This window comes from Limulus polyphemus, unplaced genomic scaffold, assembly GCF_000517525.1.
Source record: "Limulus polyphemus unplaced genomic scaffold, Limulus_polyphemus-2.1.2 Scaffold2099, whole genome shotgun sequence".
Lineage (NCBI taxonomy): Eukaryota > Metazoa > Arthropoda > Merostomata > Xiphosura > Limulidae > Limulus > Limulus polyphemus.
Genome location: NW_013667709.1, coordinates 159,291 through 175,599, shown reverse-complemented (window position 1 = coordinate 175,599; position 16,309 = coordinate 159,291). Strand labels below are relative to the sequence as shown.

The window sequence follows — 16,309 nt, the reverse complement described above, 5'->3', positions numbered from 1 at the left end:
CACAAATAAATAAATTACAAAAAAAAGAAAGTAGTCATTTTTAACCTAGTTTCATTACTTGAGGTCTGATTAAATAATTTCTTGTTCTCTCCCATAATGGGTCTGAAAACACCCCTATACAACTCAACTGGTCTTGGAAGTGTATTCTCTAATTAGACTCTACAAAACCAGAAAATCAACACAAACCTCTTTGCAGTTTAGGAATGAAATACTGGATTTATGATTGATAAATAAAATAAACTAAAAGGACTTGAAACTCACTATACAATTTTTGTTTTAAAAGTGAAGTGCTGGGGGTAGGAACTTTATGAGGGATCTAGAAGTATTGTTAGCATAAAAAAGCCTAGCAAAGAACAATGTAATGGTAATACCATTTTATATGGTGAGGTCCAGGGTCATTAATAAAACTTTGTTAGTCTTTACAGTTGTTGTTTTTTGCAACTTCTGGTTAGAAGCAAAATAAAAGTAATCCCAAAAATATAGTTGAAACTGACTAGATATATATATATAAGATGGAACCATTTTATCTATGAAAAAATAAATACATTCTATGAAGAAAATAAGTATTTTTAATGTTTTTCTCAAAACAGTGCCTCACAACAAAATTTTGGAAATTTTCTAACCTAAAAAATGATAGGATTATTGAATAAAACTACATAAATTTTTCAAAGCCAAAACTAATTACTATTTGGTTAGTTTGTCTGAAGTTTCATACAATTTAGGTAAGATTACCGCTGTTAAAAGAAAAAAATCAAGGGATATCAGTGATAATCCTCCAGTCCAAATGAAGCTGAGTTTTCGTTCATAAATTATCATTCAAAATCATTACAAAATTGAAGTCTGATTTCAGTCATATTATATATATTATTAAAATAGTTATAATCAAATTTCTACAGAAAAATATAACTGTGCCTCTATATATTACCACAGCCAGAAGAAAGTAATGTTACGAGTAAAGAAGTATCGTTGGACTACATACAGTTGGGTAAGTTATCCTAATGTGTGTGACGTACAGTTAAATTAATACGTTAGAAACACGCAAGTATCCAAGTGAAATGTCCAACTACAACTCGGTAAATTTGACAAAAACATATACTTAAAAAAAATATATAGGATTAAAAGTATTTATACATTTATCTGAATTACAAATGCAGTTTTGTTTGAGAATTTAGGGATAAAGTGGAGGAAACATATAAGACTATACTTTCACTCAAGCTGAAAGTGTTAAATACAAACATACATGCAAAGTAAAATGGAAATATCAAGTTCATTATGCACATACAAGTAACAACACCATTTATAAGTTGGAAATCAGGAAAAACAGCAAACTGCTCTTTTGCAGATTACTCTTACTGACATAATACTGAAAGCATCAAGTTTTTTTCTTATTTAGGTACAAGTTAAGACAAATAAATGTATGATTTAAATTCAATAAAGAAAATCCAGTTTATTATTATGATACATTTATTAAACCAATTTCTAATATATTTTATTTCGCTTCTGATAATAGAATGACACAAACTGATATGATAAGCTTCCTCAATCACAAAATTATAAATCACGTCACAAATATGTCCTGACAAGTTGAATTTTATAATATTTAGAATCATTTCTAGAAAACATGTAAAAGCATACCTCATTTATATCAGCTTCAAGCTGTTTACAAAGCCTTTGAGATGACAGTAGCTGTTTCTCGTGTTCTTCACGTTCTGTTGTAAATTGTTCTTTTAGATGATTAAGTTCCGACTCGGCTTTTGTCTGTTTTTCTGCAAGTCTTCGCACAGTTGCCTTCAACTTTACAAACTTTTCAGCCTCTCTCTTAAAAAAAGAGGTTATTAACTTTTTAAATAATTTTATACGTTTAACTTATTTAATGACTGTTTAAAAAATTAAACGTGCATATGACAATAATTAACTAATACAGTAGAGTATATACGCCAGACATATATATAATAATGTATCAAAAACATACTATTAACATGAATAAAACAAAGGAATGCTAATACTCAACCCTTGAAAAGCACACTTACCAGCTGTTGTTATAGGCTAAAAGATACTATATGATAATTACATTCTCTATAAAATCAGATCACTTAATCTATTCTTTATTTTATATAAAAGGGACAAAAATAATTATGCATTTTATTGTGATAATGAAAGCTATAAAAATGTGATCCTGAAAATGAATTAAGCAAACACAAGTTATATCCTGTTACTGCTTTTCATATGATTAATCCTACATCAGTTTCCAACAATAAAAATATTACTTAGAGCTATGAATACTTATGTTAGAACAGTGCATGTAATTCCATTAGTTTTAAAATGACAGTTAGGAGGTATATGTAATACAAAACAGACAAGTGAAGTTAGCTGTGGGTTAGGTGTAGTAAGCATAACAGTCAGAGCTGGGCAATTAGTGGAATTTGATAATCAATCATCAGGCTCATTAACTGATTATATTCAACTAATCAATTATTCTCACATGAGACTTGGATAGATGAAATAATTGAAAATGGTAAATCTCCAAAACACTAATTTTGATTAGTTGTTTATCCTCGTGACATTAATCAAACGAAACATAGTTTTTATTAACTGATTTTTATGTAACACTAATAAATATTGCTCATATGTAATTAGTTATACCTATTAACTGAGTTAATTGCACAGCTCTAATAACAGTTTGAACTGATGAGTGGTTAATCATTCTACAGATTTTTCTTTGTTTTCTAGTATGAAAACTTGTACAATTTAAGCTATCTAGATTACTGACAGTCAGGTTTAGGAGATAAAAGTGGTTGGTTAGTTATATTATACAACAGAAGAATTTCTAGATTAGGCAAATGTACATGTGTTATTCAAACATGATGAAATAAGAACCATAGATTTATTAAGATAACAGATTTTAATGATCAAATGCAAGATTTTAATACAATAACATAAAATTTGTCAGTATAAAAGTTTTGAAAATACATGTATCTTTCAGGCTTGAATTTTGTTGTGTTGAATGTAATGTAAACAATAATGTATAGTACTTTTGTTTTAAGATCTACTACTTAAACTATTCCCAGTATAACAGTGGTCAACAACGTTTTATTATCTTAAACAAAATTTAAAAAACTTCTCATAACTAAAAGTGTATAAACATTACTTGTAAATCTCACCTCTTTGCACAACAAAGAGCTATTACATTGTACACATTGCCGTATAAATTTCTGTGCATGCCACAAGTTCTACACGAGTCAATGTATATTACACCTGCCTATGATGTAATTATCATACGACTACAGTCCTCCACCAATAGGAAGGCAACATATCTGCTAAGAGCACAAGCATTTTAACAAATGCACGTTCTTAATAAAGCAATGTAAATACACATGGGAATGAATGGTGGCATAGAGGTAAGCATCTATATGAAATAATTTTTCAGGAAAGTAAAATGTTAACTTGAAAACATTACTCACCTCTTTGCACAAGAAAAGAGCTAGAATACAACAATATGAATGGTGGAAAGTCCCATGTAGAAAAAAAATTACATAGATGAGTTCCTTTTTGGAATATGGTACCCATGAGGCAGAGGCAACCTAGTGGGGCAGAACTCAGTGGGAGACCACATCCACCTCAAACAAGGAATACTCTTTGCCCAATGTTATTGTAGTATTAGTTGTTAGGAGAGGTGGTAGAGCAAAAGAAAGTGTCATAAGAATCTTTTACTGGTGCTAAAGTGTGGTCATCCACATCACCCAACTATAAGATCACATACAAGGAATGACTTCAAGAAGAAAGAGAAGCCGTGAGATGACAAACATGATGGGAGAAGATATTAAAAATAAGAAAAAGATTGTAACCCATAGAAGAATATACCATCTGAATGGGTTGTATAATCAACCAGACAAAGTAAAAATTGATAAGATACTGAAGGAAGAGATTCCCACTGCAAGACATTGGCAAGTGCCCTAAAGATAGGCAGTACAAGTGAAATAACAAACAGACCTTACAGAAAAATTGTCATGATCTGGGTAAGAATGATCATACAGGGAAGAAAAAAAAAGGAGGAGGAATGGAGAAAACATTCAATCAGGAGCAGTCGGGAAAAAGTTCCACTTATTCCTATATTAAATAATGTGGGAAGTGGTCAAGAAAAAAATGAGAGCAACAGCTCCTGAAAGTTAGATGGGGAAGACATATGTTTGAAGCATAAAAAAAGTGGTTGAACCACTCCAGACACAGAGTTTCCTCTGTTGGAGCTTTAGAGCAGGATTTGAGGACAAAGGAATGCAGAGGAGTCAGAAAGGCATTGATAATAGGAATCTAATAGTGGGAACAAATACCCTGAATATACCAGAGGATAAAAAGACCACTTTGTGGGAAGGGTCTAAGCTCAGGCAAGATAATCAATCTACACCAGGGCCTGAGCTTCTGAGACACGATAGACTGACAACAGAACATGGTGGTCATGGACCCAAAAGAGAAAATCGAATGTCAATGAAACAGAGATTCTAAGAGCAAGTGTATCCATGTCAGTTGATGGACAAAACAACAGAGGAGAAGTCTTAATGGATCATGTTAAAAAGACCAGAGAGGCAAGACAGAGAATGATGGCAGGCCTAAAGATCAGTCAACATCTCAGAGACTTAAAAAAGAAAGGGACCCAGAAGTGCACTCCAATTGAACTGAGGCAGTGGTGAAAAGGTTAATGTAGAATTGGTTGGTGTCAAGTGCAAAGCAACACAATGTAGCACCTGTGCCACACTCACCATGGATATGGAAACCCCTAAATGTAAGCAGAATGAGCCCACTGATGTATTTCAGAGCATTGAAGGGCTCTCAAAAATGTAGACTGAGCTTTGGAATTTCTCAAGTTGGCGTAAAATAGTTCACTCAAAAATTATTACTAATAAGATACAAGTAATTTAAAACAATAATCTAATTTCAGGTTCTGCAAATTTTCAAACTGAGGCTCTCATGACTGCAATCATAGATCTACATGACAACTGGCATGACCATACAAGACACCATTTAAATTAAGAATCTAAATGTAGATTTTAAAACTTTTCATACTAAAGGCCATAAATGAAAGATCAAGATCTCACTGAAAATAAGATGTACAAACTTTTTGCATAGTTATTTGTGGGAAACACTATATCCATAGATTAAAATAAACAAATAATATTTCTATTATTATTATATGATTAAGAGTACTTCTTCATTTTCGCTTTAATGTAAAGCATTGTATTTTCATACAACTATCAAAGAAATAGCATACGAGTGTTTTAACATACGATACATGCAAAACTTGGTACAGTGGTTAAGGAAATTTAAAATCATTATTATAAAAACAAAAACTTCTGAACATACTTCATATGCAGTTTTCCATTTTTCCATCTCTGTTTCCAACTCTATGCATGCACGCTTCTTAAGAGGCTCTGCATCTTCTACAGAATTTTCAAGAATACTAAAACTTTTCTCCAGTTGCTTCATAAGTTCTACTTCTTTTTCAAGTGTACTTCCTCTTGCACCTTAACACAGAAACAAAAAAATTATATTAAGATGTATTTCAAGTCATTATAAAACGTAAAATCAAATTAAGTTTAAATTTCTCAAAACACATGTATGAACATCTATCAGATTTTTAAAATCTTAATCATTATATATTCTAAACTGAAGTAGTATAATTACACAGGGGAACTGAAGTGGTACAATTACACAGGGGAATATGTGAAATTTACTAACAAGTGAATTTTCACCATATTAAAAACCCACAATGAATTTTGTTAACAATCATATTTAAACCTTTCTATTTTTTCTTAACATTCTTTCACACAAGAAATATATATATTTTCCAAAGTTCCACACCCAAAGTGCTTTGCAAGTCCTTGGCACTTAAGCTCATTTTGTATTTGCTTTTCAAGACAGTAACCAACTAGAGCTTTTTAATATTGTATGAATCAGAGGTCTTAGATTCTGTCATGATAGACTACTTTTAATCCTTTTCACGTTGTTACAACTGGTAACCTAGACTTATGATTACAATACGAGTTACCTGTAAGTTTTCAGTTGTGTTGTAAAAATATAGGAAATTAATAAACTGATAAAAACATTTTTTCAACATACAGTCCTTCACATTTGAAAAATGCGCCAGGGCTATTAGTAGGCTGATACCGTAACTCAATTCTTTGTTTACAAAACTGGCCAATAAAAATTAATTTGTACACAAACAACATCTGATTCCATGACCAAAGCCATGATAAATAATAACAGAATTTGAATTCAAAATTACTTATTTCTTAATAAGAATAAAAGGACCAGTGATGGTCCCAAAACTGAAGGCATCATGACAGACTTTGTAGGAGGCTTTAACATTTTACCGGTGCTTTCAAGCATCAGTGTGATGGTACCCATCAAACATGAAGAACTGAATATCCTAATCCATTATACTGCTGTCCAACTAGCAGATATCTCACCCGAGAAGGCCATCTGAGTTATGTCCAACTAGCAGACATCTCCCCCTAGAAAGCCATCTGAGTTATGTCCAACTAGCAGACATCTCCCCTAGAAGGCCATCTGAGTTATGTCCAACTAGTAAACATCTCCCCCTAGAAGGCCATCTGAGGTATGTCCAACTAGTAAACATCTCCCCCTAGAAGGCCATCTGAGGTATGTCCAACTAGCAAACATCTCCCCCTAGAAGGCCATCTGAGTTATGTCCAACTAGCAGACATCTCCCCCAAGAAGACCATCTGAGTTATGTCCAATTAGCAGGCATCTCCACCAAGAAGGCCATCTGAGTTACATAGTTCAGTCTTTAAAATTAGAAATAGCATAGGGCAAAGCTATTGGAAAAGCCATGGCATTTTATGAAAAATGTTAAGTATGAAGGGGAAAAAAAAGGCATTATAAGAAAAACTTGTAATGTTTCCGGTGACAAAAATCAAAGATGAAGATTTCACACAAAAATAAAACTGCTGATAAATATATAGAATATTTAATGATACAGTTACCTCACAATCAAAATTATTAAATTTTTAATTTAAAAATATTACTAATACACTTTATTAGTTTAATTAATGCAATGTGTTTTAATCAAAAAATAATTCAAAACCAGAACTAACAAGTATTCAATTACACAACCTACAGTATGAGTAAGTTGCATTTTTGAATTATTGCATGTTTCAGTATCAGAGGAGACAGTGAAGTTTATTTAAATTTACAATAGTTTGATATATTTCATGTACTACTTCAAAGAGAGCAAGAAAAAAATAATAATGTTTTACATCATTTGACAAATAAGGAATATCAACTTTGAAAACAAAGTTGCCAGGATTATTTCACTGTATTTTACTGACATTAAACAACAAGTTTCATTTTAATTTTGACTTCTTATGGAAATTGAAGTTCATGTCAAAGCTGATGATGCCTGAGGTTCAACCTGGAAAGCTACCCATAATTTTTTTATTTCCCCAAAACTATTTAATAAATATTAAAACCTTATGTAAGTTTTTCATTTTCTATCATGGTGAGGGTACTTGTCTGGTACCTCACTCAGGTATTAAGTGTGTCTTTTAGTGCAAAAATATAACTTCACAATGGAACATGACATTTGCAATAATTGTTCCCTGATTAATGCACTTACGAAGGCAATGACATCTTAATTTCAAGGACTGCAGTTTATTCAAATCATGTTTGTGTCCATTCTTGGCTCAGCAATTGGTCTAGCATAAGTGAAAGTTAATTATTAAAGTTTAGGAAATGTATGCCTGAAACTGCCAAGTTGTGTTATAAACTTAAAAATGAACTTTTGAGTGGGAGAGGGATATACTTTAATGATCTGAATGAAAAGTTATTGGCAAGAAGCCTGAATAAGGAGCATTGGGCTGGGAACATTATGTCAAGTGTACTGAGTTCAACACCTGGTTACAATAATTTCATAATATCCCCGAGTTGTATTTTAAAGTAAAAAAAAAGGCATGAAAACATAATATTATTGAATATTGTAACAGATGTAATAAACATATATATCTAAGAAGAAATTTAAGTATTATAATTATTTTGCATATATATTAAACTTCTGATATTTCTATATTATTAACATTAGTTAATTTTTAGACATGATTATTAACTATATTCAATTTCAATGTGGCATACATTTCTCTTGATTTCATTTTAAAATTTAACCAAGTGCACATATTTGTATAATTAGGCATCTCTAATGCACCGAGAAGAAAAATTATTTTTATTTACCTTTCTGATCATCATGAGCCACTTTACAAGTCATAGTTTCACTTTCAGACATCTTTTGCAATGCACCTAAATTAACACTAGACTGTTGTCCTGACGTTTTCAGGTGTAAGGCTTCAGCTTTATCCAGAAATTTATTTGGCTGTGGACTCGCAAAGCTTAGTTTTGTTGAAATGCTACTCCTACTCCAAGGTAAACCTACTGCTCTTGTCTTTATATTTCGCCAATTAAGTTTGGGCCTATCACTGGCACTACAACTTATGGGCTTACTAGAACTAGACGAACTTCTAACAGCACTAAACCTGGACTTATCTGTTGTTGATGGTAAGTTAAGGGCAAACTTGGAAGTAGTTCTGACGTGTGGAGTCTTTTGTTGTAGAAGATCTGAAAAATCATTCATCATTCGTACTACTTGAGTATTATCTTTAGGAGAATTTGGCGACAGTTCGCTTGGTTGATTATCCATGGTACATCACGACACAACGTCAAACTCACAATCTCAATATTAATAATAAAAAGTATGCTTTTTAATTATAATTTGTATTATACAGTAAAACAAGACTAAAATTACAATGGAAATGCGTAGCCTATCCACTGATTTAGTGACTTAGTCCGTGTAAGCCTAATTTACGTTATTGGCCTAAAGTTTAGGCTAAACTTCGTGTAGTAACTGAGTAAGTGGTTTAAGAATTTTGAAACCAGTTTGAGTTAAAAAACTTATAGTTATAATAAAAAATTCAGAAATTCTGTAACTAAACGAGTATATCTTCATACAACATACTTAAGTTAATTCGATAATTCTACTGTCATAAAAAGTTTTGATACTGTACGTGATTACTTGACAAAATACATTTATTATCTAATTTGACAATTATTGACACATATCTTGCCTCGAAAATTAAACTCGATGGAAAAAAACAAGCATAAAACAGGCCTAGGATCAATTAAACGAAATATTATTAAACTTTATATCTGTTGGATAGCAGTTTTTTGCTGTATTTACTATTGGAAGTTATCGTGTTTTTAGTTTAAAATATTTTAAAAACATTTTTACTAATGAAATTTATATCCTAAATTTTTATGAAATCCACAGTGATAATATTTTCTCAACGATTGTTTTGTTTTGTTATTAAGTACAAAGCCACACAAAAGGCTATCTATGCGGGTATCGAAACCTGGTTTCTAGCGATATAAGTCTGCAGACATATCGCTGTGACATCCAAAATATTCATGAACCGCACATTTTACGTACTTCACATGTAATTGCTCTTTGTCAAAATACACTTATACATAAAGGTGAAATATTCAAATCAAAATAAAACATTCCGTTCTGTATACCAATCTGGTTCATAATAAGGACCACAAGCTCAAAAGCAAACACTGTAGGACTACATTAGCAATTAAAAGTTTTTGGATATATTTACCGAAAATGACTTTCAAAAGACACACCACTGATAAAATATTTCATAATAGTACAATAAGTACTGAATGCTTCTTCCATAACGTCAAACAATTCACTAAAGACACCTATTTTATCTGCTAAATCTAAAGAGACACTAAATATAATATTTATACCTGTCCAACCTGAAACTAAAAGAAGCGTTAATCCTCAAATTATCGACTTTTTTATATACTGTTCACTACAGATGGGTTCACATACTGCTTTACATTGAGTAATATTATGTTTTTGCGTGTTACAACACTCAAGTAAACAAATTATATATATAAAAAAAAGAAGACAAATCTCCCCTATTCCACGTAAAATGCATAGTATACCCTGGCAGTAATTAAGTGATAAATTGCAATATTGGTTGACGGTATCCTTGTTTGTAATTTTTTGTGTGGGAATCATGTGTTATTTGTGACTCTGTAATTATGACAGGCATGGACTCAAAAACAGTTTGCTGCACGACTTTACATATACAAAGTCCGAGATTAGTGTAATAAAGTTTGAGCGTGATCGTATAGGTCCGCTGAATAACAGGAGATTCGTTCAAGATATTCTATTACAGAGCAATACCAGAACACTTACTTAACTGAGTTGATGTCAAATAGAATAACGAAACTGGACACTAGTATAAAGCAATATGAACAATCTTAAGTAATATGTACAATCAGTGGCGTTGCTAAGTACTTGAAATATTCGGGGCTCAGGCCCATAGGCACGAGAATTTTCGAAGTTTCACTAGGATATTGATCATGGTTTTCTATTCTCATTTTTTAAGATGCCAACTGAAGATTCGGGCATGAACCGCGTGTGTCAGTACCTTGCGATGCCTCTATATACAATACAAATACAATTTATGTACTTGTATTTTTACTTAAGACAGACTTTTGCTTCTAATAGATGTTCTTAGCTTCAGATCATCCACCAGACTATCAAATCCAAAGCTGGTTAGATCAAAAGAAACCTTATATTTACTCAGTGTGGCATGTACTGTTATGTGACTAGATACTCTTATTATGTATAGGTAGGTCCATGACCTCTGGATATCACCTGAACAATCATTAAAAGCTACTGCGGTCAATATTCTTACAAGGTCGCATTAAGCGGTAACAGGTATTACCTACTTCGAGAATAACAAAGAAACAAAAGTAACTTGAAGACCAACTTAACAGTTTTTTTCGATCATGCATCATATGAAACATACACATATGCAGAACAAAAAAGAAATTACAGCTTTTAATCTATCGTGGGAAATATTTTTATTATTCTAATGTTTTTGCTCGCCAGAGGAAGTTTTTAATTGCATGACGTATAAAGTCTAGAAACGTGATGAAAATTTAGACCTCTGTAAGAATCTCGAAGTTTACTAAAGTACGTAGAAAACTAGGGCAATATAAAAATGCCAGACTAAATGTGTTAGATTGAGTTTTTTAGTTCACTGCCTGTTAGTAAATTAGAAAGTGAGTCAGTCAACGTGTTTCATATCGATTGATTAGTGAGAAAATTTTGCAAGTACGTTAGACACACATTAGTTTCGGAGTTCCTATTGAAAGTGAAACTTAGAATAACTATTATAACACTATAAGAAGACAGACATACATTGTATATTCACATACTACATTTTCTTGTCTTGTCTACTTCAGGTTTGTCTCAAGCTGACAATTAACTTTAATTTTACTACTAATAAACTTTAATATTGTATTGGCTGTGTGTTAATGTGTTAACCCTTTCTGGCTTACCAAAAAACGCATTTCACACAGACATCACCAACCCTGAAGAAGAATACAAAAAATGCAATACAAATATACTCTTGAGCAATGAATGCTTCAAATGACTGTGTACTTTTTACCCAACGAGTCCATTAGTATCATTTTAATCCCTTTAAAGAAAAAACAATAATACATAATCAAAATAACCCCTTTAATCCTAGAATACCAGCGTGGGATCACTTGACGTTAATGATTGAGAATTTAACGCTGGTATTCTAGGGTTAACATAGATAAATGCAAAATTGAGCCTTTTAACACAGAATAATAAAGAAATTATTTAACATAGAATGCAAATGTTATATACGGGCATATCCTGGGCTTCCTACCTTCTTGTCCCCTACTGGGATAGTGGTCAGTTTCGGATTTACACTGCTAAAATCAGGATTCGATTCCCCTCGGTGGACACATCAGATAGCTTGATGTGGTTTTGCAATACGAATAAAAAAGAAACCTACCTTCTCTAATAACGCAGAATTTTTCTACATTATTGATTATTCAGATTCATGGTGACACATAAACAAAAAAAGAGGCAATCTCAATATAAAAAACACATGCAGATACATCAAAAAAATGTATTAATTTTTTAGAAGGTAGTCTAACACATTATGCCTGACACTAATGAAATAAAAAAATATTTAACATAAAAAATGCACAAATAAAAAGCAAGACGAAACTACAGCTTTTCATTTAGATAAACTTCAACATCACTCAATTGTAATACATATCAAATTCTTTACTACACAAAAAAGGGTTAGAAACAATTCCAAATAATGAAAATACGCACTAGATCCACTAAGGCAAGATTAAAATATAAAAGAAGAAGCCCTTTAACATAGATAACAAAGAGGACAAAATTACAATAAACAAAAGATGCAGAGGTACATGTACATATAACACACATACTAAAGCACACACACTTTAAAATTAATCCAAATAAAATAAAATATATATACATTCACCCACGGCAGATATGATGCCAGACAACCTTTTCCCCTATTTCAACCCTGTCAGCAGATCCTTAAATGTGGAAGTTGTCTGGTGACTTGCTGCTGTCATGGTCTTGTGTCTGATCCAAAATCCTTTTGGTGGTTACCAGCTTGGCACACAAGTGGCAGACTTCTTTTTCAAAGTGTGACAAGGTGTTAATCTCCATTGCAGCTGATCCTAGTGTTGATTGGGATACTATTAAAGGTGTCTCATTGCCACAGCCACATGTCTATATGAGTGAGGTGAAGCAGATTTCTCCTCTAGTATTCAAGGTTACTGCCAATGAAGAACTGGATTTATTCCTTAAGCATGGAACAGGTTGACTCAAAAACAGATGGTGCAAGGCCTGGTGTTGAGCATTAATGGACCAATCAACTGACAATTGAGTTCTTGGATGAGGAGCAGCTCAGTTATTGGGATAGTTTTAGCTCAGTTGCATAGACATTTTTACCCAGTGTAGAACTAAGCTATCTATAGGGCTATGTAAATAACTTGCATAACTTAATGTTAAGACTTATACAACCATATCCTCAGGAGACCACAACAACTGGTTTATGATGGACTGTCAAACAAAGTGATGCAGCATCATTTGAGTATTCGATATATCTACACCCTAACAGAGACATTATCTTTGACATGATAGACAAAATCACTCATTCCACCTGACTAATCAACAGGTGCAGGAGGGTCATAGGCAAGCTATGACTGCTGCTCCAGAAAACTAGGCGGGATCCAAAGTTCTGAACCAATGGGCACCTTCCAGTGCATTTAGATATTTGTCTGTGGTAGTAGAAATATATCAGTGCAGGTCATCTTGTTCTTTATCTATGTGGTGACGAGTTACTATTTTCCACTCCAAACATCTATCTGGTCCCACAAACACATCAGCATATGAAACCACCAGTTCACCGAGTTCCTATTACTGTGCTTAATTATTATTACTATCACAGTCATCGATCAATGAATTTATATGTTCTGACAGTCATGATGCAAAAGAAGCAACTCTAGCTGTATAGCTAGTTTCAGGTGCTTATACTTCACTTAATATGCCAATGACCATTTCAACTGAAAGTTGGCGATAACACACAACACTTAGTCCTTAGTACACAATAGAACACCAGTTGTGCATTTAGAGGTACTGTGACTCTTTTTTTTTTATCTTGGACCAATCTGGTTAGTATTGGATGTTTTTTACACAGAAATATAATCCACATGTTGCGCATGTGATATTTTCCACAATATGTCCATCCTAAAGATCTCAATACTTGAACCAACATCAGAAAAAAATTCTTTACTCTGTAGATGACATTATCCAGACATAATTGGAGATGTGTCTCTCCATTCACGTGTAGTTGATCACCAGAACAAATATTGTGTCAGTTGGTCAGTGTGGTGGCTACACTAAGAGTGCTTGATACACTGCATTGTTAACCATGATTGTGGTGGCTCTGGTATCAGTCATGAACTTGATAATATGTCTATGTATCTTTATCAACATATACTGAGCATCACACAGCCCTGAACAAACTCGACTGACTTCCAAGTGTTCTGATGCAAGTTGACTACTGTAATGCCCAGGATAGCAGCCAGACCCAACCTGAGTTGTTTTTCAGTAGTTTGTATGCCAGACTGTAGATTCGAGATGCTGGGCTTTGCACCCTATTACCACTGAAAAAATTTGCTTCCCATTTTGGTGTCATAAGTGCATTATAAGAGTGATAATTAAATCTGCCTATTCGATTAGAATAGCCCATGAGTTGGCAGTAGGTTATGTTCACTAGTTGCCTCCCCTCTTCCAAATGGCATGACATGGAATTTGTAGAAACCACTGTGAGTACTAAAAGCAGTTTTGGGCCTGCTTTTATCATCCAGCTCAATTTGCCAGTATCTAAGCTCCCTAATTTTTAAAGTTATATACTAGGGGTGAAGGCAACTAGTCAACAATCTACGGTCCACTCATGAGCTACTCTAATCGAATAGCAAGATTTAACCATCACTCTTATAATGCACCTATGACACCAAAATGTGAAGTACAAGTTGTTTCAACGGTAATGGGATACAAATCCCAGAATTTCGGATCTGCAGTCTGGCATGTTAACCACTGGGCCACACTCATCCACAAGGGGTTACGTATACAAGTACTAATGTGCAAAAACAGAAGAGAATAGTCTTTGATATAGCTAGTCCTCTCCATGAATATATATGCTGGTCTTTATCTGTTACTTCATCAAATGGACTCAAACTTATCCACTGGTCGATACTCTGGCACAGTATATTACTGATGAGTTGGCTGAATAATGGATCGCACAATTCAAAACATCTGAAAAGATCCAAATAGATTGAAGGACTAATTATTTTCTGAGTTGTATAAATTTTTAGGTGTGAAAAAGACATGCAAATACATGATGGTTTGATAAAGCAGGTAATACAGACTAACAAATGGGTGCTTGTGAAGTTTGTTTACCCTAACTGAACTGACTGGGACAAACACTTACTGTACATCATGACAGCGTATCATGCAAGCAGAAGTTGATTGGTTGTGACCCAACATGCTTATATTTGGAAAAAAAAAAAAAAAAAAAATCCCTGTGGAAATGATGTATGACCACAATATCATCCGAGGTTGTTGAGGTATGCATTATTTGATGCATATAAATTTGCATGTCAGCAGCTAGAAAAGGCCACCATATGTGAAGAACTGGGTATGTCTTTCGTACAGAGTCCGTGGAATAGAAGCAACTAAGCTCTGGCTGGACCTGTTTTTATCGCGTGTTTCAACAACTCAGTTCATTAAACTATGAGCTAAATTGCTCTTGTTGTGTACATCGGTGCATAGAATATGTTGATAAGCTGAAGCCTTATATCATTGACGAACATATTATGCACTAGTTAGATCAAGAATCAGAGGTAACAACTGATGGTTCGGACTTTAATGAGAATACTCTTTTGTATCATCTTGACTTAGTTGATTAGAAAGAAGATACCAGGAGAACTCTAGCTGCCCGAGAGGATTCAGATGAGGCCAAAACGTAACCAATTTCAATTTATCTATGTATCATACGATTGAAAAGGAGTTTTTTCACTACAAAATATTAACTGGTAGATCGGCTGTTTCAGAATTCAATCTGTTAAATATTTTGGAAGAATTAATGTCCTATAAATAAAGTATAATTTATCTCAAAGGTTTTTAAAAAATATACTGTAGACGTTTGTTTGTTTTGAATTTCGCGCAAAACTACACGAGGGGTATTTGTGCTAGTCGTCCCTAATTTAGCTAGTCATCACTGCCAACTCTTTTATCAACAAATAACATTATAACGCTCCGACGGCGAGCATGCTTGGTTGGACGGAGATTCGAACCCGCAGATTGCCCGTCGAGCGCCCTAACCAAGTGGCCATGCCAGACCAATGCAGATGTTACGGAACAATAATTGTTTTAATGTTCTAAATTTATCATATAACCATACCGTAATAATTATTAAATCACACAAGGGAAACCAAAACAACCATTTAACTGTAAAAAAAATGTTTACAACAAAAACTAATAGTTTAACTGAAGTATTTGCAGTAGAGAGTCGGTTAATGTTAACAAAAATGAAATTGTAACAATTTAAAAATACGAGACATATATCTGTTTATTTTCCGATTTAGTATTTGTTTTCAATTTTTTTATTATTAACTTTGTAAAGAGAATTGAAAAACAAATTATACTCTTTAGTAGACCTCGTGTAGCTTTGCGCGAAATTCAAAACAATCTTTAGTAGATCATTGATTACAGGAATATTGTAATAACATTTGTTGTTTCCTCAGTGCAAAACTAGACAATGAGCTATCTGCACGAAATTATCAATATAAGAAAGAACAGACATTC

At 33.1% G+C, this 16,309-nt stretch overlaps 1 protein-coding gene across 2 annotated transcripts in view; it reads right to left on the bottom strand.

Moving 5' to 3' along the window:
- LOC106465941 (mitotic spindle assembly checkpoint protein MAD1-like) overlaps positions 1 to 9,874 on the bottom strand; it is a 35,116-nt gene extending 25,242 nt beyond the window's left edge. The window contains exons 1-3 of one of the 2 annotated variants that reach the window (XM_022393902.1): positions 9,811 to 9,874; positions 5,356 to 5,516; positions 1,636 to 1,818 (exon numbers count right to left, since the gene is read on the bottom strand). In XM_022393902.1, coding sequence (XP_022249610.1) covers positions 1,636 to 1,818; positions 5,356 to 5,478 — 306 coding nt within the window. In that variant the 5' untranslated portion in view covers positions 5,479 to 5,516; positions 9,811 to 9,874. Of the gene's footprint in view, positions 1 to 1,635; positions 1,819 to 5,355; positions 5,517 to 8,238; positions 9,083 to 9,810 lie in introns of those variants that run through there. The other variant, XM_013926181.2, reaches the window with a different exon arrangement.
- Between the last annotated feature and the right edge of the window lie 6,435 nt (positions 9,875 to 16,309).